Source organism: Camelus bactrianus, chromosome 33, assembly GCF_048773025.1.
Source record: "Camelus bactrianus isolate YW-2024 breed Bactrian camel chromosome 33, ASM4877302v1, whole genome shotgun sequence".
NCBI classification, from domain to species: domain Eukaryota; kingdom Metazoa; phylum Chordata; class Mammalia; order Artiodactyla; family Camelidae; genus Camelus; species Camelus bactrianus.
The window spans coordinates 15045891-15071719 of NC_133571.1; the positions used below are offsets into that span (position 1 = coordinate 15045891).

Sequence of the window (25829 nt, forward strand, 5' to 3'; positions counted from 1 at the left end):
GTGGTGGGGGATGTGGACAAAGAAGAGAAGGAGCCTGCCTCTCAAGTTCCTCCCTCTCCACCCCTACACGCAGGGGGACGTGGGGCTGGCGATGGGAAAGCTCTATGGCAATGACTTCAGCCAGACGACCATCTCAAGATTTGAGGCCCTCAATCTGAGCTTCAAGAACATGTGCAAGCTGAAGCCACTGCTGGAGAAGTGGCTGAATGATGCAGGTGGGCCTCAGCGACACAAGGGTGGAGGGTCTGCAGGGAAGGGGCTGGTGACCTGTCTGTGTTGGGGCTTTAGGCTGTCAACACATAACCCCCTTTCTTCTCCTCCTGAGACTGGAACCCACTGAGAATAAGACACAGGAGACAAGCAAGTGGAGACGAGAATATCAGCTCCACTACTGATAACACCATGGAGGACATGGCTTTATGCCGTGGCCATGAAGACCTTCCCCTTTCCGTAGCTTACGCCAGACCCACCCAGCCCAGACCTTTGGACAGCTCGCCAGAGACAAGGTTGGGTCTGCAAAGCAAACCCACGTACCCAGGTAGCTGTCTAGACTAGATCTAGGTAAAGGGGATAGGAAAGTGGGTTCTCTAGGGTCTCCTGGCCGGAAGGAGCAGTCACAGGCACAACACGAGGTCTTTATCTGGCTAATTCTTGAGGACGTTTTCAGAGGGCAGGGAATTACTGTGAGCTAGGCTGGCTGGAAGGGCTTACAGCACGAGTGGGGTCTGCAGGAGGATTCAGTCAGGAGTGGTGGCCTGGCCAGGAGGTCAAGGGGCAAAGCCAAGGGCAAAACGTTTGGAATAATGAGTGAAGGAGTTTGGTGTCATGGAAAAGCATGGAACAGGCTTTCTCAGCCACGGTGTTCTCCATGTCCTGGGCCAGACGATGCTTTGTTGAAGGTGGAGGGCCTATGACTTGCAGGATTTTAGCAGCATCCTCGGTCTCTACCCACTTAATGCCGGTAGTACTTGTCCCCTGTTGAGACATGCAAAAATGTCTCCAGATACTGCCAAATGTCCCCTGGAGGAGTGGTGGGAGTACAGAATCGCCCCTGGTGGAGAACCACTGGTCTAGGTGGAGAGGGAGGGAGCAGAGCCAGGGCCAGGGCTGGGCTCTAGTCAGGAGATACAAGTGGGTTAGTGGTTACTGTGGAGAAGGAGGGAAGAGGGGGTGGGCAGTCAAGGGTGTGTCTCTCTGGGAAGTCCCTCCATGTAGAAACACGGGAGGGGAGAGGAAGCTCCCCTCAGCCGACTGTCCCTTAGGCAGCTTTTACTGGAGCTCTGAAGTGAAAAGTATGATCAGAGAGTCTTCGAGTCTTTGGGAAAGGACATTTCAGATCATTTCTAGTGCGGTCCCCTATCTGTGCGTGAATCCTTCCTGAGGGTCATCCCTGCCTATCCATCTGACAGTGTCAGCTCCGACACTAACATGGAAAAGGAAGTGGCTTCTACACCAACATTTGGCCCCCAAGTGTCATCGCTTTTAGCTCAGAACACCAGTTCCCCTTTTCCTCGTTACTCACATCCAGGCATACTTGTAAAAGACAGACTCATGAGTGTTGCTTGTAGGAGCTCTGCCTGCACCCCCTCACACCCACACATGCCGCTGATGTCTGGGTGTCCCTGAACCATGACCGCAAACACTGGAGGCACTGCTGTGGGAGGCGTGGAGGACCTTTGCCCAGAGAAACGAGGAGAAGCAGGATTCCTGGTCTGTCCTGGCTCCCCTGCGGCGGGGAGGGGGCTGGTCCTGACAACGCCACTGCAGAGCCCACTGGGAAGGGCCATTGGACCTCAGGTCCGACAAGGCAGAGCCTGAGCCGGTTGCCTTCCCTTCTCTGAGCCTCCCCTGCTCTCTCACCTCCCCGCAGAATCCTCTCCGTCAGACCCCTCAGTGAGCACCCCCAGCTCTTACCCCACCCTCAGTGAAGTGTTTGGGAGGAAGAGGAAGAAGCGGACCAGCATCGAGACCAACATCCGCCTGACTCTGGAGAAAAGATTTCAAGATGTGAGTGGCTCCTTTGGGTGGGAGTGGGTGGGCCGACTTGCACAGGTGGGTGAGCAGGTGCACACAGGCCCCTTGGCACCATACACCTGCCCTGGGAAAGGGTAGAAAGCAGAGACCCACTCCCTCTCTAGGCGCCCAGGTGTCTGAGTGAAAGGCTGGGTTCCAGCAATTTCCTCCCCCTCTGACCCTTCTTGCCCTGACATCTATTTGGGGCCCATTGTCCCTCCCGCAGGGAGATTTAAAGAATAGGGTATAGAGTCCCAGAAGAGAGCGTATCTCTGTGTCCAGCTGAGATAAAGGGAGCAAACCCAGGACATTGTATGTAAGTTCTTTTTTTTTTTTTTTTTTTTTGCATTGTTTTGTGCTTTTCAAACTGTAAATGTAACAAATGCTCATTGCAAACAATTTGGAAAACACAGGCAAGTAGGAAAAACGTCCACCGTCAAATGCCATCTAAATATGTACCTTCTATTCCTTCTTCTATGCACATCTAAATACTTGTGATCATATTACATATGTACATTTTTTTTGAACTTGCAGCAAAAGCATATTCTTGAGTCAGGATGCGGAAGCTAAGAAGACCAGCTATGTGCCCCTTGGGAGCTGGGGGAGAGATGAGAGATAAACAGGTGTGGTCTGAGCAGCTTCTAATCAGGATCCCTTAGGTACCAGCCTCCAGAGCTTCCATCCGCACCACAGAGATCCCAAAGGATGGGCTGGTGGCCTAGTTCCCCTTGCAGGCCCCAGGCCTCCAGGACAATCTGCCCCTCTAGCAGATCGTCCAGTGCCTCTGACTCAGGATTTGATAGCTCCATCCTGCTGGCAGGATGACAAGAGCTGGCTTTTCCTTCCAATTAAGTCTCTTAGAGCAGCAAGAGTAAGGGAGGGTGTAGAAGGGAGAGAAAGGGGCTAAGATCACAGACTGGGTTGGGGTGGGAAGGGTCAAAACAAGGGAGTGATGAATATATATTTGAATAGTATATATAGGTATATATATATGTATCTCCCCTCTGTAGTCCTGATGGGTCCCCTTGTTTTAACTTTATCATTTCCCATTTTGATATAGACAGGAAGAAATGACATGAGAAAAGGTTGTCAGGTGATGAGGAAAGAACAGGGCAGAGCATGGGATCTGGGGAGTCTGCCTGCCCCACATCACTCAGCACTGGGCTCCTCTTCTCAGAACTTCTGGAGGAGTGGGAGAAAAGCCTCTCCTCTGTGTCAGGGCCTGTGCGTTGCAGTTGACACACATTTTCTCATTTAATATTCTCAGTAATCCCTATATGGTTGGCATTATTACTCTCCTTTCATAGACGTTAAGACTGAGGCTCAGAGAGGTTCAGAAAGTTTCCGAAGGCCACAGAAGAAGTGCTAAAGACAGCACTCCATCCTAGGTCAAATTCTAAAGCTTTCCATCCATCTGTCGTTCTGTCCTGCTTCCTTGGGTCATCTGTCCCCCACCAGCAATTCTTGATCCTGTTTCCTCCTCCTCCTGACGACTCTACCCCTTCGCTTTCTGTAGAACCCCAAGCCCAGCTCAGAGGAGATCTCCATGATTGCAGAGCAGTTGTCCATGGAGAAGGAGGTGGTGAGGGTCTGGTTCTGCAACCGACGCCAAAAGGAGAAGCGAATCAACTGCCCGGTGGCCACGCCCATCAAATCACCCATGTACAGTTCCCGGCTGGTGAGTGGCCAGAAGCCAAGCTGCCTGCCAAGCACCGGGGGAGATAAAGCCTGGAGGGCAAAGAGTTTTCCCATCTATGTGTAGGTTTGGTGATGTGTCTGTTCAGACCTTTTGCCCATTTTTTTCTTTTTCTTTTTTTTAATTGAAGTATAGTTAATTTACAATTTTGTGTTAGTTTCAGGTGTACAGCAAAGTGATTCAGGGAGATGCTCTTTTAATAGAGGGGTGAGAGAAGACCTCTCAAATAAGGTGACATTTGAGCAAAGTTCTAAATATTTCAAGGGAATGAAATATCTGGGGGAAAGAGTGTTCCAGGTAGAGGGACCAGGCAACAAGAGGTTTGACGTACAGCAAGGAAACCAGTGTAGCCAGGGCAGAGCAAGGAAGGAGGCAAGAAGTGGGAGAGTAAGTCAGAGAAAACAGGGAGCCATTCACCAAGGTCTTGGTGGCCATTGAAAGGACCTCGTCTTTTAGTCTGAGTGAAATAAGAAACTGCTGGAGGTTTCTGGCAGAGAAGCCTGAGCTGGCTGACATGGGCTGCTGTATGGAGAATAATCAGTGTAGAGGCAGGTTATCAGCTGCGAGAATGACAGTAATCAGGCTGAGAGTGGTAGCCACTTGGGCTAAGGTGGTAGCCTTGGTGGATGAGGAGAAGTGGTTTGATTCTGAATGTATTTCAACCATGGAGCCTACAAGATGTGCCGTTAGCTCAGATAAGGAGTATGAGAAATGAGGCCAAGATGACTTCAAGTGTTCTAACCTCAGCAACTGGTTGGAAGGGGCTGCCATTTTTTGAGATGATGAAATCTGCAGGAGGAACAGGTTTGAGGGGGGAAAATATACTAAGAACTTGGAGCTGGTCATATTAAGTTAGACTTACCTCCTAGGCATCCAAGAGGAAGCGTCACGTAGACAGTTGTATCTGTCATTCTGGCGTCCAGGGGAGAAGTCAGGGTTGGGAATAACTTGAAGTTCAGGCAGACTGGGAAGTCTGGAGTGCAGGAGGTATCCTCTCCATCCAGGGGAGAGGTCTGCCAGGAAGGTGGGCATGAGAAGTTTCTTCTCCATTGCTGGGGATGGTGATGGTTGAAGGTCAGTGGAGTTAGGGATAGTGGTGTGTCCTCGTGTATTTTAGCACTTAAGGATGGGTGAAATTCAGCCTTGTCTTGGGTGGGGCATACTTATTTCATAAAACTATGCTATTGTTTGTTCCTTCACCAAACATTCATTGGCCATCCACAACATATTGGTCTTTGTGCCGAGTCCTGGGGAGGCAAGAAGTAATATTTGTCCCCTGTCCCAGAGGATCTTACTGCCTAGCAGAGGAGACAGACAAATAAACAAATGATAAACAACATGATGATTGCTCTAGAACTTAGGAGTAGCAGCTAACAACACCTTGGGAGGTGGTGGTTATGGAAGGCTTCCCCGAGGAGATAATTAATACCTGAGCTGAGTCTAAAAAGACAAGGAGTGAAGAGGCAAATAATTGGGTGGGGGGGGGTTGGTTCCCACAAAGGGGCAGCAGGAGAACAGCAGTGTGGAGCAGGGAGAACAGGGCACATTCATGGAACTTCAGGTGCTTCCATGTGGAGGAATGTTGAAAGGCAAGGCTGGATAGTTCAGCAAGGGCCAGACCAAAGGGATTGTGTGCAGTGCTAAGGAGCGTGAAGGCGTGGGGAGTCGCTGAAGGATTTGAAGCAGGGCATTGGCACTGTCAGACTTGCTTTTTAGAATGATCACTCCAACTGCAGTTATAAAGGGTGGTTTGAGAGGCACAAGATTTGGTTTCAGGGAGATGTGACTGCATTTATCCAGCAGAGACATGAAGAGGGGTGAAGTAAACCCATTTGGTAAGAATGAGGGGGATGAGAGAGAGGAGATAATTAGACAGTAAAATTCTTAGGTCTCAGTGAACTGAAAATTGGGTTGGGGCAGGGAGAGCGATAAAGGAAAGGGAATACTCTGGGATGACTCAGCATTCAGGCTGGGCTGATTGAGTAGGTGGTGGTACCATTGATGGATCAATCAGACAGGGGGAGGGCCTCATTGAGGAGTAGGAAAAAGTGATGACTTCAGTTCTTTGCATCATTATAATATACAGGGAGGCCTGTGGGATTTCCCTAGGCACTTGGAATAATGGGTCTGGAGGTCAGGAAGGAAGGCCAGGATAGAGACGGATTGGGGAGTCATATGCATGAAGGATCCTAAATAAGGAGGAGCTCACCTATGGAGTTTGTACAGAGGAAGCAAAGAGGAAAGTCTAGATCTCAACCCTGGGAACACCAGCATTTGAGGGATGGGCAAAGGAAGAGGACCAAGGGAAGAAACTGAGAAGGAGGAACCAGAGATGGCAAGAGATTGCAGTGAAGTAAGTGTGAGGGTTGAAGCATATATGAGGAGCCCTGCCAGAGTGCTGTGGGAACACAGATGAAAGACACCAAATCAGAATGGGGTGTGGGAGGGTTGACCCCCTAATTTGTGTGGGGAACAGATTAGGAGTTACCAAAAAGAACAGCATAGCAGGCAGAAGGAACAGTCTGTGAGAGGCATGGAATTACAAAACAACATGATGCATTGGGAGAATCACAAGCATTTTGGTCCAGCTGGAGCTAAGGGTTTAGGACTAGGACAGAGAGGCTGATGAGAGCTAGCTCATGGTGGGCCCTGGGTGCTAATTACCCTGAAAGCTATGAGGAACCATTGAAAATTTGTAGCTGGGGCAACGTGATAGTCATTCCTTTCTTAAATCTTTATTGAACATCCACTGTTTGGCACTGGGACACGGTGGTGCACAGGATCCTTGTGATTCCTGCTTTCAGTCCAGTGAAGGAAACAGACATTAAACAAATGCAATTTGTGATGAAGCCTGCAGAGAAGATGTATGGGTATTTGAGGGACCTAACCTAGTCCAGGGTGTCAGGGGCTTCTCTGAGGAAGGGTGCTGTAACTGACAGCAGAAGAAAGAGTAGACATGGATGGGGGGAAAGTCTGAGTTGGTGGGTGGGGGAGAGAGAGTTGGGAAGAATATTCTATGCAGAGGAAACAGTGTGTAGAAAGGCCCTGCAGTTGGGATGGGTGGGAGAGGAAGCCCAGAGGGCTGGAATGGGACCGGGGAAGTTACAGTGTGTGAATGAAGAGGCTGGACTGGGATTGGTAGGCGAGGGCTGGATCATGTAGGGCGTTGTAGGCCACATTAAGGAAACTGAACTATGTCATAAGAGAGTTGGAATCTTTAAAGATGAGGCTTTGTTTAGAATAGATGCGAGTTAGGTTATCAGTTTGGTTCAGTCCCAACCCAGGACGCCAACATCCTGGAGGAAAGTGGTGGGAGGCACGGAGGAGCCATGAAAGTGTGTCATTCGTTCTCATCATACATTCAACACATGTGTACTGAGCACCTGCAAAGTTCCAGACACTGTAGTAGACACTGAGGACACCACAGTGGACCACACGGGCATCACTCTGTCCTGATGAAATCTACAGCCTAGTTGGGGAGAAAGACGCTAAATAAATAATCACATTAATACTTGAGACGTCCTGAAGGAAAGGCTAGTGAAAATGTTCTGATCCTGCCTTCTCCATCTCACTGGGGCAGTCTCTTTGGGACTAGGACATAGTTTTTTCTGACCAGTGTGGACAGAATGCTACCATTTATATAAAACATTTAAAGGGAGGGGAACCGTATCTGCTTCTGCTTATGTATAGATAGCCTGTCTCTAGAAGGAAACAGAAGAAGCTGGTGACAGTGACTAAATATTTATTTTAAAACAACAACAGATTTCTTGGGGTGTGGCAGCCGGGAGGGGTGGAGTAGAAGAGGGAGGGAGATTATTGATAACATCTCCTACCATGCTGCCCCGCACCTGTCTCCACCCTTCATGGGCCCCCAGCCTACTGAGGAAGCTCCTTGTAAATGGGCAGGTAATGAAAGCAGCAGAACCATTGCTGATGAATTAGGAAATGAGTACATGCTGCATCCTGTCGGGATGGGATGTTCCAGGCTGGGGAGGGAAGGTGTAGCCGATCACAGCTCCCTGAGCAGGACTTCCTTTCAATGTCCTTTGAAAAAGTGGATCTGAGTGTCCCAGGTCAGGATGAGGAGAATGGGGAGGTGGGTGGGTGCGGGAAATATGCAGAGTTCAGCTCAAATGAAGAAGTAAACAGCTTCTAGAGCCACGCAGGGGTTGACAGCTTCCTGCAGGAAGGAAGGGAACTGGTATTTAACAAGCCTGGCGCTCTTTGCCAGGCACTGAGTTGGAAGCTTTGTGGACGTTATCTCATTAAATCTTAATTAAAAGAAAATATGAAGGAGGTATTACTGCTATTTTACGGATGAGAAAACCCAGTCTCAGCAGGGTTAGGTCACTTGTCCAAGTCACACAGATAGTGGTGGAGCCAGGCCTCACCCCCACATCTGCTGGGCCCCAGTGTCCATTCTTTCCATTACATCTTGTTCCCGGTTGTGCTAGGATAGTAATACTGAGGGACAGATTCCTGAACCGTGTGGGAGGCTAAACTAAATTATCTTAGGCCCCTTCCAAACTCAGGGTCGATGATGCTGTGAGGTTTCCAGGGCAAGAAGAAAAGCTTCAGAGACCGAAGTTCATCTCCTCCAGTTACCTCTGGAGAGGGGAGGGTCCACTCATGCATCGGGATGGGAATCCTGAACCAGGGTGATGAGGGTTGGCTCCCTGCTGCCCTGAGCAAGAGCAGGAGTCTTTTAAGGGGGGGGACTGGAAAATAGGCAAGCAACCAGCAGTGTCAGCCGCAGCAGGGCCCTGGAGGCACGCTCCTCTCATCGCCAGGGCACTCGAGCAAGGCAGCTTCCACCTGGCCGTGCCGGAGAGACCTTGCCAGGGGACACACAGTGAGGAGGGCAGGGCCTGGTGTCAGCAGCAGGGAGCTGTGGGAGCAGGGCAAGGCTGGAGCTGGATGCTGTATGTGGTCCAGAGGCCTGCCTATGAAACAGGGCACGGAGTGTAGGTCTGGGGGTAGGAAGTCATCCAGGAAGCTGAGCCCTGGTCTCTGCAGAGTCTGGGGCCCAGCATCCTGGGAGAAGCACCAGAGATTGGAGAAGAAGGCGGAAGCAGATATTTACAAGCTTCTGTTGCCTTTCAGGTGTCTCCCTCTGGGTCTCTGGGCCCCCTCTCTGTCCCTCCCGTCCACAGCACCATGCCTGGAACAGGTAAGCTCTAAAAAGGAGGTTTCTGAATAATATCAGAATTCTTTTAAATAATGGAATATGAGAACTGAAGGGTACCTACCTAAGTCAGCATTCCCAAAATGGATTTCAAAGGATATTAAAATCTGTGCTAAGAGAAAAAGGCTTCCATGATCAACTCAGTTTGGGAAATGCCAAGTAAGCAAAGTTTGAACAAGCGTTTGTTTTTGTTTTGTTTTAATTGCCACACTTCTCAGCCCTCAAATGCATTATACATACAAATGAGCTGTGTGGAAGGAAAGGTCTTCCAGACTAAGTTTTTACAGCACTCTATTTTTCCAAAAAGTACCTACAGCATTTCAAAGGACTGGATAGGGTGACTGTATGTCTGGGTTCGCCCAGGACAGTCCCAGTGTCTGCCTCTTGTCCTGACATAATTGTCAATACCACTGTCTTCCACCTTTCAAAGCACCCTAGCTTGGATGGTGAAATGTATGTCACCTTACCCACGGAACGCTGTTTGGGAAACCCAAATACAGGCGTTCAGTTTAATCCAAAGCTGCCATATTACAGAGGTCAAAAAGGAGTTTCAGAGAAGTGAAGCAAGTTGCCACAGGCCACAGAGCTGCTGAGTGAACGGCCTGGGACTCCCCACTCCTGGTTGTGCTCTTTCTGGAAGACCATGTACTTGGAGATGGGAACACCAGAGAGGCTGGCAAAACCTAACTGTGCTCTCAGCTTCTCTTTTTCTCCCTGTGCACTTTTCTTTCTCTCCTCCTCTTTTCCGTTCCGAGGCTTCTTGTTCTTTTTCTCACCCTGCCTCTTGGTCTGGGGTTGCATATGCCCAGCCCAGGGTGTGTCCTGGAGTAGGATGATTTTGGCATCTGTCCTTCCTGCATTTGGCAAGTCTTGGACTTGCAGAACCAGCCATGCCACTCTCCAGGGCCTGGGCTGAGGAGAACATTTATGAGGAGGGCCCCCCTCTGGGGCTGGGTGCTGATGCTAATATGGTAGGAGGTGGGCAGATGGTGGGGGGTGGGGAGAGGATGAGACCCCTTGGGGGAGACATGCCCGAATGTCACGAGGTCCCAGGACCCAGCCTCATTGTTTCCCCCTTGTTTTTGCCGCTCCTGGTTCTCAGTAACGTCATCCTGTTCCCCTGGGAACAACAGCAGGCCTTCGTCTCCTGGCGCAGGACTCCACGCCAGCAGCCCCACTGCATCTCAAAATAACTCCAAAGCAGCCATGAACTCCTCCTCCAGTTTTAACTCTTCAGGGTAAGGTGGAGGGGAGAACACAATGACACCCCAGCAGGCCCGAGGGGCATTGAGAAGCTGCGTCTGCGTCAATATCTTGGGAAAGAAAGCTTGTCCCAGGGTTGGAAAAGGGGACTGGGGTGGCAGGGAAGGGACAGGGTGCAGAGCCAGACTGGACTCTATCCCTAGGGAGTGGGATTTAAAAGAGAAGCTGCAGCCAGTGAGCAGTTCTGGCAAGGAACTGATGTCAACAAAGCCAAAATTTCCATCCTCACTGGGAGGGTGGAAATTTCCAAACACTCCTGTTAGAAAGAGCCAGGTCCTTCACTGGGTTTAGGAGAACTCCCCTCCATGCCGGTTCTCCTATTCTCAGGGTGATCCACCGCGAGCCCGAGCTTCCAGCATGACTGACACCCTGAGAGAGGGAAGGGGTGCTCCCACCTGGGGTCCAATGGGAAAAGCAGCCTCTGGAGCCTTGATTTACAAACCAAAGAATCTACTCTAAAAAGTGTTTGCAGTGCGGATGCCTTGAGAGAGTCTTCCCCCATTCAGAACAAAACAGAGATTTGAAAGTTAGGTGGTTGGTTAAAGACCTGAACTTGTTAGAAATGAATCCACTTGTTCAAACCCAGACCATTCAGCTAGGCAGTCTGCTCTTCTGGGCCAGTTACTGCACAGCTTCTCAACCTCCTCATCAAAAAAAGAGAGAAAGCCATATAATGTACATTTTTAATAATTGTTTTGAGATATAATTTACATTCCACAAAATTGACCATTTTAAAGTGTACAAGTCAGTGCATTTTGGTATTTCACAAGGTTGTGCAACTGTCACCATCGTCTCATTCCGGAACATTTTCATCACCCCAGAAAGAAACCCTAGACATACCTGCTAACACTCACTGCCCTTTCCCATCCTCCCTCATCGCTAGAAGCTGTCCGACTGACTTGTTTCTTTCTTCCGTCTAGATCTTGGTACCGATGGAATCATCCCACCTACCTCCACTGAGACCAAAAAGTTTCTCCTATTCCGCCTGGCCCTGTATTCCCCACTGGAAGGAAGGGAGTCATGCCTTCTCTGTACGGACAGATTGCTTTCAGGAGATGGAAGAGAATCCCCACTATCAATGAGCCCAAACTCTCGCCTTCTTCAGGAACAAGAGCCTTTGGGGATCCAAACTGTGATTGAACCCTTTGGGGATCCTGTGCTCTTTCTTGAAACGCACGCCCCTCCAAGGAGTTTACCATTTTTACCTTCCTTGCCTGTGCCCTTATCGTCTAATCCTTACTATTTCAGACGGCTTCACTGCGGCAGTGGTCCTTCAGAGAAAGGACCTCTCGCCACTGTTCACCAGTGCATCTTCAGCTCATTCTGGGCACAGCCATTTGCCTAGTGCCAAACTACCAGAGGGGAGATAATGGTTTGGACTCTGAACTTAGTCACGATCTTTGAACTGATTCTGGACTCTGTGAAAAGATTTAAATCTGATGTCTCCACCAAAGCCTTGGTGTTTTTCTCTGTTTAGTGGTTTTCTGACTGAATCTTCATTTCACTCCATTTTCTCTTTAGCCCCGCCCCCTTTCCTAGAACCAACTCTATTGGTGATTGCGTTCTCCAAGTTCCCGCCTCTTTGCAGAAGGCTGAGCCTTCCTCAGTCCTCTGGGCACATTCCTCTGCTCCATCTGCCCCAGAGTTTAGGAACAAAACTTGTCCCTTCTCTCCTTCCTTGTGTTTCTCCTTCTCTTGTCCTCTCTCCCTTCTCCTGGTGCAGAAGGAAGAACACAAAAGCAAACAGACAAGGATTATGCTGGCAAAATTGCTATGGATAGCCCTTTCCTGTTTTTGTATTATGTTCTTCTCTCCTTAATGTGGAATTTTCCAGCAAAATGTTCAACTCAGGTGTGAATTTTGAAAACGTCTCTGTAATATTTTATCTTCTTTAACAAAAAAGAAAGAAAAAATACCAAAGTGTGAAATACCGTGCTAGCTTCCACGGGAGTTCCCACACGGGCTGGGAATCCTTGTTGACTTCTGCGGGAACAGTTTCTCTTGAGTCTCCTTCTTTGTGGGCCAGTGTGTAGACATGTAACATGAAGCCATTCCAGAAATGGTAACTTTTTTTTAAGACTGCATATCCAAGAAAATGTTGAGATTCAAAGGAATCTCTCTGTTCCTAAATAAATTTGTATAGTGATTATATAAAGTATTTCACTATTGATAAGAAGAGGTTTAGATTATTCTGTGTCTTTTGTTGTCGTGGGGAGGGGGGATGTGAGTGTATATGATGAAACGGGGTGGAGAAAATGTTTCATTGATGGATTAAGTCTATTACTCCCCAAATCAATGCTAAAGATGACATAGATTAATGCAGGGCTCTAAAGAGTTCAGGGTTTCTACTCTTTTTGACAGGACAACTTGGAGGACAGAGTAAGCAAGAGGTGGGTTTCCTCATTTTGTAAGTGGGAGAATGGTAAATGTTTAAGGTCAAGTCATTCAGAGACTTAAGAGATGGAGGCTGAGGCTAATACCTATCTCAGACATCCTGAAGGTCAATTGTTCATTACTCACAATGGAAAGCGATACATATTTAAGAAAAGGGGTAATTCAAAAATCAAACATATTTGGCTTCAGATTGCTCTGTGGCTTTTGATGAGGGGGTTGAGGAGCAAGGAAGCTATCCTTGTGGTTTCTCTTGGGCTAATAAAAATTTAACTAGTTACCATTCTTGAGGCAAACATTGACCTGTTGGGGATAAAAATGTAGTGACTGAAGTGGGGGGGGGACCCTCTAAATTTGGCATTAAATATTTGTTGCAAATAATAATATCCAAGGGGTAAATCTATGCCTAAAGAACCAAGAGTTAACTGTTTCTGATGCTTGGATGGGGCTCACGTTAAGAATAATATTTCATGTCATGAAGTGGGAGGAAGCCTATTGGTAGTGGTTACTTTCTCAAGAAAAGATCTACTTGAAAGGGCTTTGTGGCAGAGACAACAAGAGGAGCCTTCAACAATAATTTAACGTATAAAGAAACTACTCTGCCACCCATGAGGCCATCTGTGCATATCCGTGAGCACACACACACGTGTGTGTGCACCGTTCCTCGTATGCTAATGGGCATCAGAGCTGACAAATTTCTGCAGCAGTCCTGGTGACCTTGACATCTTGTTCAGGTGGGTGCTGAAAGCTGATGTCCTGCGTTGTCCGTGATGCTGTTTTTCATCCATTTGACCCTTTAAAAAATATTTTATTTTTTAAGAGCAGTTTTGGGTTTACAACAAAATTAAGAGGAAGCTACAGAGATTTCCCAGATACCTCCTGCCCCTATACATTCCTTGCCTTCCCCATTACCAATATCACCCACAAGAAAGTAATTTTTTTTTTTTTTTACCAAGAATGAACCTACACTGACACATCACAGTTCCCCCAAGTCCATAGTTTACCTTACAGTTCACTCTTGGTGGCGTACATTCTACGGGTTTGGACAAATTATAATGATGTCTATTCATCATTATAGTGTCATACAGAGTATTTTCACTGCCCTGACAATAATCTCTACCTATTCATCTCTATCCCTGCTACACCTTTACAACCACTGATATTATTCTTGTTTTACTGTCTCCATAGTGTTGCATTTTCCAGAATGTCACATGCTGGAATCATATAGCATATAACCTTTCCAGATTGGCTTAATTCACTCAGTAATAAGCACTTCATATCTTTTCATGACTTGATAGCTCATTTCTTTTTAATGCTGAATAATATTCTATTGTCTGGATGTACCACAGTTTATTTATTCATTTACCTACTGAAGGACATCTTGGTTACTTCCAAATTTTGGCAATTATGAATAAAGCTGCTATAAACATCTGCATGCAGGTTTTTGTGTGAACATAAGTTTTCAATTCCTTTGGGTAAATACCAAGGAGTGTGATTGCTGGATTGTATGGTAAAAGTATATTTAGTTTTTGTGAGAAACCGCCAAACTGTCTTCCAAAGTGGCTGTACCTCATTGTATTTCCACTAACAATGTTGTGAGAGTCCCTGTTGCTCCACATCCTTGTCAGACTTTGTTGTCAGAGTTCAGAATTTTGACCATCCTAAGAGGTGTGTGGTGGTAGCTCGTTGTTGTTTTAATTTGCATTTCCCTGGTGACATGATGTGGAGTAGCTTTTTACACACTTATTTACCATCTGTGTATCTTCTTTGCCGAGATGTCTATTAAGGTCTTTGGCTCATTTTTTAATCAAGTTTTTTGTTGTTGTTTTCTGTTTTTTTCTTTAATTGTTGAGTTTTAAGTCTTCTTTGTATATTCTGGATAATAGCCCTTTATCAGATGTGTCTGTTGCAAATATTTGCTCCCAGTCTGTGACTTCTCTTCCCATTCTCTTGATATTGTCTTTCGCAGACATTTTTAATTCTAATGAAGTCCAGCTTATTAATTATTACTTTCATGGGCTGTCTTTGGTGTTGTATCTAAAAAGGCATTACCATACCCAGTGTCATCTAGGGGTTCTCCTATGTTATCTTCTAGGAGTTTTATAGTTTTGCATCTTACATTTAGGTCTGTGATCCATTCTGAGTTAGTTTTTGTGATGTGTAAGGTCTCTGTCTAGGTTCATGGATATACAGTGATTCCAGCTCCATTTGTTGAAGACACTTTCTTTGTTTCATTGTATTTCCCTTAGCTGCTTTGTCACAAACTCCCAAATTTATCCCCTCCCACCCCCTTTAACCAGTAAGCGTTAGATTGTTTACTAAATCTGAGAGTCTGTTTCTGTTTCGCTTTTTGTATTTTCAAACTTCAATCTTTAGTTGACTCAAGACTGATGGGCCCAGCTGTGAGCTCCTAAAACTAAGGACTTTTGGTCCAACTCAGAATGAGCTGAGCTGCAGGCTCAAATTTGGAATCCTGTCCTGAGCCCCTAGGCTCAGAGCATCTCCTCGCTGTGTGCCCTGCATCCCCTGCTATATTCATGTACTACATTTGCTGACTCTTCTGCCTCTCCTGCTAGACTGTGGGGAGCTCCTTGTAGCTGGGTCTGTCTCTTCTTCTCTGTATCTCCATGACTAGCATTATGACTGGTACATAATAGGCAATGCATATTTTTTTTTAAGTTGAATCCTTTCTTTTAACCTCTCAACAACTTTTAATGCCCTTCACTGAGTTTAGGAGCTGTGAATATAGCAAAATTTAGTACCATCTGTAGGAGAATCTAGGTGAGTGGAGGCAGCCTATCTTGGTGGTTAAGAGCATGACCTCCAGTGTCATATTACCTGGGTTCATACCCAAATCTGTCTCCTACTAATCACATCATCTTGGGCAAGTTCCTTGACAGCTCTGTGCCTTGGTTTCTCACCTATAAAATGGGAATAACAATTGAATGACTCAATACACGTAAAGTGCTTGGAACAATGCTAACACATTAATAAGTGTTATCTGTTATTATGATGATGATGATGACTATTATTATCATTGTTATTCAAATAAGTTGGTGGAGAGCTTCTTGTCCCCTACTCTCTCTAACAGCCCAGAATTTTCCTGGGGGGGGGGGGTGTGCCACTGTTGACAAGCACATAATTTGGCAGAACAAGGATTGTGGCCAAAGATATGTAAATGAATAAAATTTAGTTTAGGTAATGGAACTTGAACCGGAATCCTTGTCACCCTAGGATAAAGGCCCAATAAAGGTTCCACTGGAAAAACTAGCACCTTCCCTTACCCCTCAGCTTTTAGACTCCTGAAGTCTTTAATACGTACTCTGTCCTTTCCTGGGAAATCGTAGCAGCAAGAAGATAGCTTCAGATTTGGATACTAGATTAAAAATGTATATAGTGCAACAAAAACAAATGGGGAAAAGGTTGAGATATGCATACTATCCGTTCATTTAATGAAATGAATCTTTCCTTGTCTTCTTCTTTCATACTATTATTACCTCTTATCTGGTCTATTCCAACCCACTTGTAACAGGTTGTCTTCTCCAATTCATCTTATACTGATTTTCACTGAGTACCTGTATAGCAGTGATTTTCAACTTCGGCTGCACAGTGGAATTACCTGGGGAATTTTTTTAAAATGACACCCACACAGACTCTGATTAACTTTGTCTGGGCATGTGGCCCAGGCATCGGGATTTTTAAATGTTCCTCAAGTGATTTTACTGTGCTGTCAAGGCTGAGAACCGCTGCCCAAATGTGCACAAGAATCACTGGGGACTTTGTTAAAATGCAGATTCTGATTCAGTAGATCTGGGGTTAGGATCTGAGATTTTATGTAGTTCTAACAAACGCTCAGGTGATGCAGATTTTGCTGGTCCCTGAACCAGACTTTGAGTAGCAAGGACTTGGAGACCATGATAAAATTATTCCCTTGCCCAATATCATCACAGATTTTCTGTTATCCATATAATAAGACACCTCCTCCTGGTTCCCAAATGTGACTAATCATTTGAATGATACATGGGCAGATTTTTAGAAGATCCAGATTCCTGGGCCTCACACTAAGCCTACTAAAGTCCGATCTTCAAAGGGCAGCCTGTACAAAGGGTATTTTGAAAACATTCCCCAAATGGTCTAGAAGATCATTAAGGTTTAGGAGCCCCAATATGCTTCCAATAAACATTTCCAGGCTGATTTCTCATTCATTCAACCAGAGAACATTTATTGCACCTGCCTCTGAAAGAGTTACTGGGGAAACAAAGATGAAAATAGTGTGATCTTTACTCTTAAGAGGTTGGCAAGAAACTAGATTATTTATTATCCCCCAGATATGGCCTAAAAGCTCACACCTCTGCTCAAGGTCTTCTCTTTTTAAGAATGTCTGGGTCTCTCAGCACCCCATCACTGCTTGTCCAGATCAACCAAGCCAGATGCCCTCTTCACCCCATTTCCATCTCCACATTTATGTTTGGTCATCTCTTCAAACTTACTTCCCTTGGTATTAAAACAGATCCAGAGAGGAGAAAGGATTTACCCAAAGTGAGGTGACAGCAATTTATATAATGACTTCCATGTGCCAGCCATTGTTGTAGGCACTTTACACATGTAGAGCGTGTAAAATTCTTTCAATAACTTTATGAGACAGCTATTATTTCTATCCCCATTTTATGGATGAGAAAACAGAGGCACAGAAAAGTTAACTAACCTACCCAAAGATACACACTCAATAACCAAGCTAGGTGTACTCTTAAGCCTTATACTCTCCTGCCAAGTTGGTGACCAGGCTGACATGAGAAGGAATACATAGCTTCTACTTTTCAGGCCTGAGCACTTTTCTGGAAATTAGTTATTTGTGTGCTTGTTTCACAACTTAGACTCATGCATAAGGGCAGGGACTTGGTCTTGTATCTCCCACAGTGCCTAGTAGGTGTGCAAGCACTTGGTGTTCTGCAACTGGTTATTGGATGGGCTGTCCCATCCTGGGTGGGTGGGGGTGGATAATTGTTCAAACAAACGGACAACAAACAAACAAATAAGCTAAGGCAACAGCCTGCAGGTCTCACGTCACCGCTAGGTCATTATCACCCTCTCACCCTCCCTACTCCTCCTCCCTTCCCCCTAAGCCTGCGCGGAAGAAGAAGGACCCTCCAGCCAGCTTTCAGAACGTCCCTGGTCCAGCTCCGGCTCTGCGCTCCGTCCTCCCAGCCAGCAGGTGCCCCCAGACCCCCAGCTCCTCCTCTGCAGCCGTCAGAGCCTCGCCCTCTCTCCCTCTTTCCGCTGCTTCCTGCTCCCGGGATCCGGGCCCCGAGCTCTGGGGCCAAGGCGCCCGAGGCTTCCCGGGGCGCTCGGCCAGGTAACTGCGCGGCGCGAACTGCCCAGCTCCCGCGGCCGGGCTGGGCTCTGGACGTGGATGGCTCAGCCAGCTGCAGGGGAAGGAAGCGGACAGAAGGCCTGGCCTGGCCTCTAGGGGAGGGGAGCCTCTTTCTGCTTTTGGGCGCTGGAGGCCTTTGAGCGCCGGCTTAGGGCGCTGGGAGGGATGCTAGTGTAACGGTCCTGCTCAGGTGCGCCCTACCAGGCGTGGCCACAGTGGGTAGGCAAGTCCCGAGAAGATGCGCTCGCGGTGCCTGCCAGGCTCCGAGGTTGCTGCTCGCTCCAGCTACGCCTGCTCAGGGGCCCAGAGCCAGGTGGGCCCGCCCAGCGCTCCTCCTCCTGAAACTGGTCCTGGAACGGGAGGAGCGAGGACCAGAGCCTTGAAATTCTGAGCTGGAACGGCCATTGGCCATCTAAGTACCCTTCCATTTTTTCACCCAAGAGTAAAAAGCCTAAACGCAGAGATGGAGTGACTTTCCCAAGGTCACAGAGTTGTATCTGCCCTTTACAAATGTCACTTCTTTTATTTAAGTGTTTGTAAATGGGCTACTGTTTCCTCTGTTCTGCTAGGGAATTAGGATTCAGGGGACAGGACTCTAAAAATACTAATCGGCATATCCAAATGAGCTGATCCGCATTACTGGCCGGTGACCCTGGCCTTTAAAAGGAAATGACAGGACAGTTCTTTTCACTGTGGCTACTTTGTATTTCTGGCCCTTGCTCTGAAAATTGGCCTAGATGGTTTACAAAATTATCTCAGAACTCCTTGTCAGAACTAGGCCGGATTATAGAGTTTTTTCAATCCTTTTTTCTTTTCTTTTTCCCCCTGTCCTTTTTTTCTTTCTTTCTTTCTTTTTTTTTTTTAAACTGAGGCTCAAGAGGTGAAAGTTATTTGCCCACACTCTCATAGTTAGCTGGGGGCAGAGACAGAATTGGAACTCAGGTCAGTGATTGACATCTACTGTTTTCTTTTTCCTTTCTTTTTTTTTTTTTTTTTTTTTTTTTTGACATCTACTGTTTTCTCGAATAGAAATCTGACTGATTTCAGATGAAAGTTGCACAGCACTTGACCTTCCTACGGCCCTCTCTGGATAGCATTCTTGGGAGTGGCTTGTGTATTGAAGTGTGTTAGTCCACAGATACTATTTCACTTGTCAGAATAGGGTTAAGTGGTAAGTGTAGCCATGAAGAAAATTCCTGCTGAGATGAGGCAGATATCTGAAATGTTTTTTACTTTTTTTATTTGTACTTTCAGTAGAGGAGCTAATGAATATTAATAAGGATTTCTTGGTTATTTTCAGATTTTAGTCCTGTCTGACTATATTGACTCATTCTCATCCTGCTATATTTATCACCAGTAAAAATTCCCAAGTGTAGCTTTCTGATGTTGTTTCATTTTTTATTAAATAACTGCCTTAAAGATATTTTTATAGCTCAACAAAAACTCCCCACTTGTACCTCAAAATCCTTCTGCTTCCCCCTTGGTCGGTCTTTGAGTTGGATTTTAGAACTAAGTAGACCTAGGAGTTTTTTTGTTTTTTTTTTTCCCTTCCGAAATATCTGAGCTCTTTGTTTAGTTCTCTTTAGGTTTACCTCAAATTTTGAGTTTGACTGATAAACCTGTGATCCAAACCCAAACTTCAGTTGAGTTTAGTATCAGCTTAAAACCACATGAAACTTCTATGTGTCATATGACTTTGAGCAGAAACCACAAGTGGTGGAGATGTTTTTCTGTGAGAGCTTCTTATTGGGATTTTTGAAATACTTACACATTATCTAATACATATATTATTTGTGTATTGAAGTCCAAGGTCAGGCATCACTGGGAGGTTATTATTGACACTCATCATAACAACATGCTATATTAGACTGTCTACTAACTCAGAATGCAGTTTCTGCTTTTCAATTTACAGCTTTTACCAGTTATCTCAAAGGAACACGGCATCAGAAATACTGCCATACTTGAGTAGAAGAGTCTTGGTTATGTAGATAAGAAAGAAGTGTTTCCATGAGGGCAATATTTTTGTACTGTTTTAATCGTAGAAATGAAGACATATACATAAAATGACCCAATGCTATTTTCTTAGGGTGCATCCTTTGTGTTTTTCTGGTTTTGGTCTTTTCATTGTAGGATGGCCTTAGCTCTGTGTCTGCAGGTGCTGTGCAGCCTGGGGGGCTGGCTCTCACTCTACGTTTCTTTCTGCCACCTGAATAAGCACCGAAGTTATGAGTGGAGCTGCCGGCTGGTTACATTCACCCATGGAGTCCTCTCGATAGGTTTCTCAGCTTATATTGGCTTCATTGATGGCCCTTGGCCTTTTACCCACCCAGGTAGGTGGGAGACATTAGAGGATTTTCCCTTAGGGATTTATGATTTGGGGGCAGTCTTAGAAGGATGGGACTCTTCCACAGAATTTGGACAATACTGAAGAATATTTAACCGTAATTACCATTATAATATATATTGGGAGTCTTTATTCATTTTCATTGTTAACTCTGATATTGTATGTGTCACTTATTGTTTCTGCTTTTCATAACTCTCTATTTTTAAAACAAATTTTAATCGCTTCTTACAGTTCAGTCAATTGAAATGTATAAAATATAAAGCCAATATTACCATCTTCCACCCCTACCCCCACAACAGACACAAGTGGACTGTATTATACATATTTTTGGTAACCTGCAATTTTTAATTGATTATATATTCAAAGGACATCATCTTTCCATGTCCATGTAGATCTTCCTTATTCTTTTCAATTGTTACATAATACTGTGTTGTATGTATTTACCATCCTTTATTTACCTGATGCTTCATTATTTGGGGCAGCTATATTAACTTTTAAAAATTTATATATATATTTTTTATTGAAGTATAATCAGTTTACAACGTTGTGTCTATTTCTAGTATACAGCATAATGCTTCATTCATACATGAACATACATATATATTCATTTTCATATTCTTTTTCACAGGAAGTTACTATAAGATATTGAATATAGTTCCCTGTGCTATACAGTATGAACTTGCTGTTTATCTATTTTATATATATTAGTTAGTATCTGCAAATCTCAGTCTCCCACTGTATCCCTTCCCACCGCCTTCCCCCTTGGTAACCATAAGTTGGTTTTTTAGTGCTCGCTTCAGCAGCACACATACTAAAATTGGAACGATACAGAGAAGATTAGCATGGCCCCTGTGCAAGGATGACACGCAAATTCATGAAGTGTTCCATATTTTTTTGAACACTGGAATTTGACACAACATTGTAAAATGATTATAAAACAATAACAAATGTTTAAAAAAATAAGCTGGTTTTCTATGCCTGTTTAAGCTGCTAGATGTACAGTGTTAACTTCTTTACAATACAAAAGCTGTATCCCCTTGAATTAGTTTGCTGGAGCTATAATAATAACAAAATATTACAGACTGGGTAGCTTAAGAAACAGAGATTGATTTGCTCACAGTTCTAGAGGTTGGAAGTCCAAGATCAAGGTGATGGTGGGTTTGATTTCTTCTGAGGCTTTGCTCCTTTGCTTGCAGCTAGCTACCTTCTTGCTGTGTCTTCGCATGGCCTTCCCTTTGTGCCTGTGTCCTAGTCTTCTTTTATAAGGACACTACCTTAACAACCTATTTTGACTTAACTTCCTCTTCAAAGGCCCTGTCTCCAAACCCAGTCACATTTTGAGGTACTGGGGCTTAAGGGTTCAACATATGAATTTGAGGGGGGACATGATTCAGTCCATAAGTCCCTTCTATTAGACTGTGATGTTTTTAAAAATCCCGTAGATCCTTTTTTTGTTTGTTTCCTTAAATTCCCATATTGAGCTTCTGAATTTTCCCCCAAACCGTCAAACTGATAGGAAGCAACTCTTAAGCCTTATGATTCATGTGAAGATTCTTAAACTGTCGGGTCCTTGCACCCTATATTTTTGGACTTGGGAACATACTAACTTCTGGGGTTCTTTCCAGAGTCCACTTTCAAGACAGGCTAGGGCTACCAGTGTCCAATAACCTCACCCATTAAGCTAAGAAGTTAATCTGACATTTGGGACAGAATAACTAAAGGAGTCTAGAAATAGACCTGTAGCTGGTAAAAAAAAGAAAAAGAAAAAAGAGAAAAAAAAAAAAAAGAAAAGACAGAGATTGTATAAGATTTTAATTGAAAGAACAAAATAATTTGATTTTATGTTGCTACACAGAGAGGACACTGAGATAATTGTGGATGCTCGAATCATTCATTGAGATCTGATTCATCAGAACAGCATTTCCTGGGGCCTGTAACATTGTTGGGGGTTGATAAAGACCAAAGGTTTAGATTTAAGTCTTTTTTTAAAGTTATCTTTAAAAAGTATGTGTCTGCCATTGTGTTTGTTTTCAGTGACTCAAGAAAGGGTTGAGAAACAGCAACATAGGATCCCTGTGTAAGGTAGCATAATTCCCAGCCACTCAATTTGCTTCTGTCTTGGTTTATTTCAGGCTCGCCCAACACACCTCTCCAAGTGCACGTTCTGTGTCTCACCTTGGGCTACTTCGTCTTCGACTTGGGCTGGTGCATCTACTTCCAGTCTGAGGGTGCCCTGATGCTGGCTCACCACACACTGAGTATCCTGGGCATCATCCTGGCCCTGGTGCTCGGAGAGTCAGGCACAGAGGTCAACGCAGTCCTCTTCGGAAGCGAGATCACCAACCCCTTGCTACAGATGCGCTGGTTTCTCCGTGAAACAGGTCGTTACCACAGTTTCACTGGAGACGTGGTGGACTTCCTCTTTGTGGCTCTGTTCACTGGAGTGAGGATTGGTGTAGGGGCTCGCCTCCTTTTCTGTGAAATGGTCTCACCCAAGCCCAAGTGGTTTGTGAAGGTTGGGGGAGTGGCGATGTATGGTGTGTCTTGGTGTTTCATGTTTAGCATCTGGCGCTTTGCATGGAGGAAAAGCATCAAGAAGTACCATGCCTGGAGAAGCAGGCGGAATGAGGAGTGGCAGCTGAAACATAATGGACATCTCAAGACACACTAGCCAAGGCTTACTCCAGACCAATGACTGGGTGAAGTCAGCCGTCGGAACCAGGTTGGACATAATGGCTGTTATGGAATCATGCTTATAACAAACTTAGGTTTCAGAAAAGGGCTACATTTATCGATCAGTTTGGTCGGTCTTCGAGCAGAGCACATTCCAGTATTAAAACACGAATTTTACAGTGGTGCAGTTGTAGAAAGTGAGGCTACCCAGCAGTAGTTGTGAATAAGTCAGAACTGTGAGGTGAGCACGCTGCATTCCTTTTAGTTTGTGGTGATCCTGGCTCCTCTGGTCCCCAGGAGGCTTGACGATCAGACAGCTTAGACAGGAACTCAGAAAAGATTAGTGCTGTTTCTTCCTCATTCCTTTGAGAAGGGGCTCCTTCAACAAATGCTTATTCCTGCTTTCGTGTAGCAGCTTAAAGAAATGCACTCCATTTACTCTAAAGTGAGGAACTCTCAGGAAGATACATGCCTTTGGCATTCCGAGCATTGGCTCAGGGAATTGGATTGGGGGATAAACAGATAAGACAAGGAAGGGGGTGAAACTGTGGAAGTGTTGGGGGGTTACTTACTGAGCCTCCCTGCACCATATACTTTGTATATATCATATAGGACTCCCAGGACCACCCTCAGGCTTGGTGCTTCACGAGGAGGACTCACAGGACTCAGCACTTGGTTGTGCTCATAGCTTTGATTTATTATAGTAAAAGTGTATAACGAAAGATCAGCAAAGGGAAAAGGCACGTGGAGCAGAGTACAGGGGACACCAGGCCCAAGCTTCTAGAGTCCTCTTCCACTGGGATCATCCAGGATGTGCTTAGTTCCTCTAGCAATGATTTGTTCACAGTATATGTGAAATGTCTACCAAGGAAGCTCATTAGTGACTTAGTGCCCAAGGTTTTAACTGGGGGGGCTGGTCATGTAGACAGCCTTTGCCCGGCATGGAGAAGTCAGCCTTACCCTGACTCCAAGAAGGAAAGGAGGTGTTCAGCATGAACCATATTGTTTGCACAAACAGTTTAGGCCCAGTGAGCCAGTCTTATCAGTTAATGTTAAAGTTAATGCCCTCCCGATGGCATCTAAGTCTCCAGATGCTGGCCTTGGGCCAACCTTGCAAACAGCCTCTTCCGCAGACAGCAGTTCAGGCCTGCTATGTTAACTCCTTCCTGCACAAAAACCATAGAGCTAGAGCTTTGGATGAGAGATGAATGAATTGTGGGTAGATTTACCGAGTCCTGTTGTACGGGTTCTGCCCTACCAGGAAAACTATGCCAGTTCTCAGGGCTTTTGTGCATTAATCTCCGAGGCATGAGAGGCTGGGACTGAATTCCATAGGGATTTACCATGTGGATTCCACTGGACTTGAGATGCCAGTTCAGGTTTCAGTGCTGCTATACATACTGCAAACTAGAACCAAAGACCAAATGTCCTGGCTGCAGGGTGAGAGGCCATTTTTTTTTTTTTTTTTTTCCATTTCAGATACATTCTGTCTTCATCCCGTTACTACTTTTTAATCTGGAAAAGGTGCCACTCTCTCTGGACAAAGTATGACAAGGCCAATTTTAGAAGGAAAGAAATATTTATTAGCGCAATAGTCTCTCATCTCAAATAGGAAGAGCAAGAACGCTAAATGTAGAACAAGAGGTTAGGAATTGAGACGGAATTCCAGGGTTCTTTGAACTAATTTGGCTACTCACCTGACAGATCATTTGGATAGGTCACTTGTTTACTCCTTGGTTCAGTTTAAACCCTGTTGTCAATAAAGGAAATACCCCATTGCATTTTCATAGAGACATTAGATGTCATTTTATTAATGCAGGTCTTTAATGTAGGGCTTTTATGGGAAAAAGGGAAGATTTATTTATTTATGTTTGTTTGTTGAGTATTTATTCAATCAGTTGTGTTATTGAGACCAGTGGTGACCCAGTAGCTCTGTTGATGAGCAAAGGTACGGGGCTGTTGAAGTCAAGGCTGGAGGTCAGTAGGAAGTGTCAGCCCATTTGACTGTCATTGGTAATCCTGGCCTAATGAGTAGTCTTGAAAATAGATGTCATTGGCCAGGCACGATGGAGTGGTTGGAACCGCATGAGGTCATCATTTCTCTGGGAAAAGCAGCTTTAAAGGCATGTTAACCATAGGTCTTTTAAAATGATTGTCATTTGGTTAAGGAGACTTGCTGGACATGAGAATAATCTGACAGTAGCATCTCATCTCTTTTTTTTCCCCTATGATCAGTATCCCTGAAATGCGGGTTAGCTTCTTTCCAACAAAACTGTGGTCAAAGTAGGATGCTGGGGAATGCTGATTTTAGCAAAACCCTAGTTTAAAAAAAAAAAAAAAAAGGAGTGGCTTGGAAGAAAAAAAAAAAAGAAAGAAAGAAAAGGAAAGGAAAAAGCCAGCTCTTGAGTTTTGGCACAGTGCAGCCTGTCCCATACCAGACAAATGAATAGACTTAATCTGGTACCAGTTCTTTTCTCCTTATTCCTCAGAAGTGAAGGGATTGCAGATTTTGCTCTTTTAGGGGAAGGTATGTAGGTTTTTTTGAATTTCGAGAAACCTTAATAATGGTAAGGGAAGGAGAATCCCTCATTTCAGCTTTTCTTGATGTTGCAGCTGATAACGCTGAAGGAATCTCGCTAGAGAAAAATGTGAAATGAAGGTGATTCAGCAGTGCAGATGCTGCGATTTTACATGACAGGAAAATGAAGGGCTAAATACTATGTGGTATGGTCAGACAAATGAAGTACTCATCTGCATTTAGATTACTGTGTAATAATTATTAACACTGCTCAAGAAGGATTTATATTTCAGTAAGATTTGTACTAAATTTTATAAAAAATAAACAACTTTTTATCAACCCAGTGTCTGGCTTTATATCTTTATTTTTGTAGTT

General features: G+C 45.1%; 2 protein-coding genes and 1 non-coding gene across 10 annotated transcripts in view; all 3 read left to right on the forward strand.

The window, feature by feature from the left end:
* Positions 1–13940, forward strand: part of POU2F3 (POU class 2 homeobox 3) — a 76093-nt gene extending 62153 nt beyond the window's left edge. For 3 of the 6 annotated variants that reach the window (XM_074356886.1, XM_074356887.1, XM_074356889.1), the window contains 5 exons: positions 74–215; positions 1871–2007; positions 3530–3691; positions 8813–8879; positions 11078–13940. In XM_074356886.1, the coding sequence (XP_074212987.1) occupies positions 74–215; positions 1871–2007; positions 3530–3691; positions 8813–8879; positions 11078–11502 (933 nt within the window). In that variant the 3' untranslated portion in view covers positions 11503–13940. Of the gene's footprint in view, positions 1–73; positions 216–1870; positions 2008–3529; positions 3772–8812; positions 8880–9996; positions 10133–11077 lie in introns of those variants that run through there. The other 3 variants (XM_010953395.3, XM_074356888.1, XM_045515554.2) reach the window with 3 other exon arrangements.
* Positions 13941–17648: 3708 nt separating this feature from the next.
* TLCD5 (TLC domain containing 5) lies at positions 17649–25583 on the forward strand. 3 transcript variants are annotated; one of them, XM_045515552.2, is made up of 3 exons: positions 17649–17901; positions 20061–20249; positions 22396–25583. In XM_045515552.2, exon 3 carries the CDS (start codon positions 22500–22502, stop codon positions 22932–22934), a length of 435 nt encoding a protein of 144 aa, XP_045371508.1. In that variant the 5' UTR covers positions 17649–17901; positions 20061–20249; positions 22396–22499; the 3' UTR covers positions 22935–25583. The 3 variants fall into 3 exon arrangements, with proteins under 3 accessions (XP_045371508.1, XP_045371509.1, XP_010951694.1); XM_010953392.3 differs by having other exon boundaries at positions 17780–17901; positions 20050–20249; XM_045515553.2 differs by lacking the exon at positions 20061–20249 and having other exon boundaries at positions 17771–17901.
* LOC123616455 (U6 spliceosomal RNA) lies at positions 21051–21157 on the forward strand. Its single transcript, XR_006724462.1, has one exon. It is a non-coding gene; the product is annotated as a U6 spliceosomal RNA (small nuclear RNA).
* Positions 25584–25829: the final 246 nt, after the last annotated feature.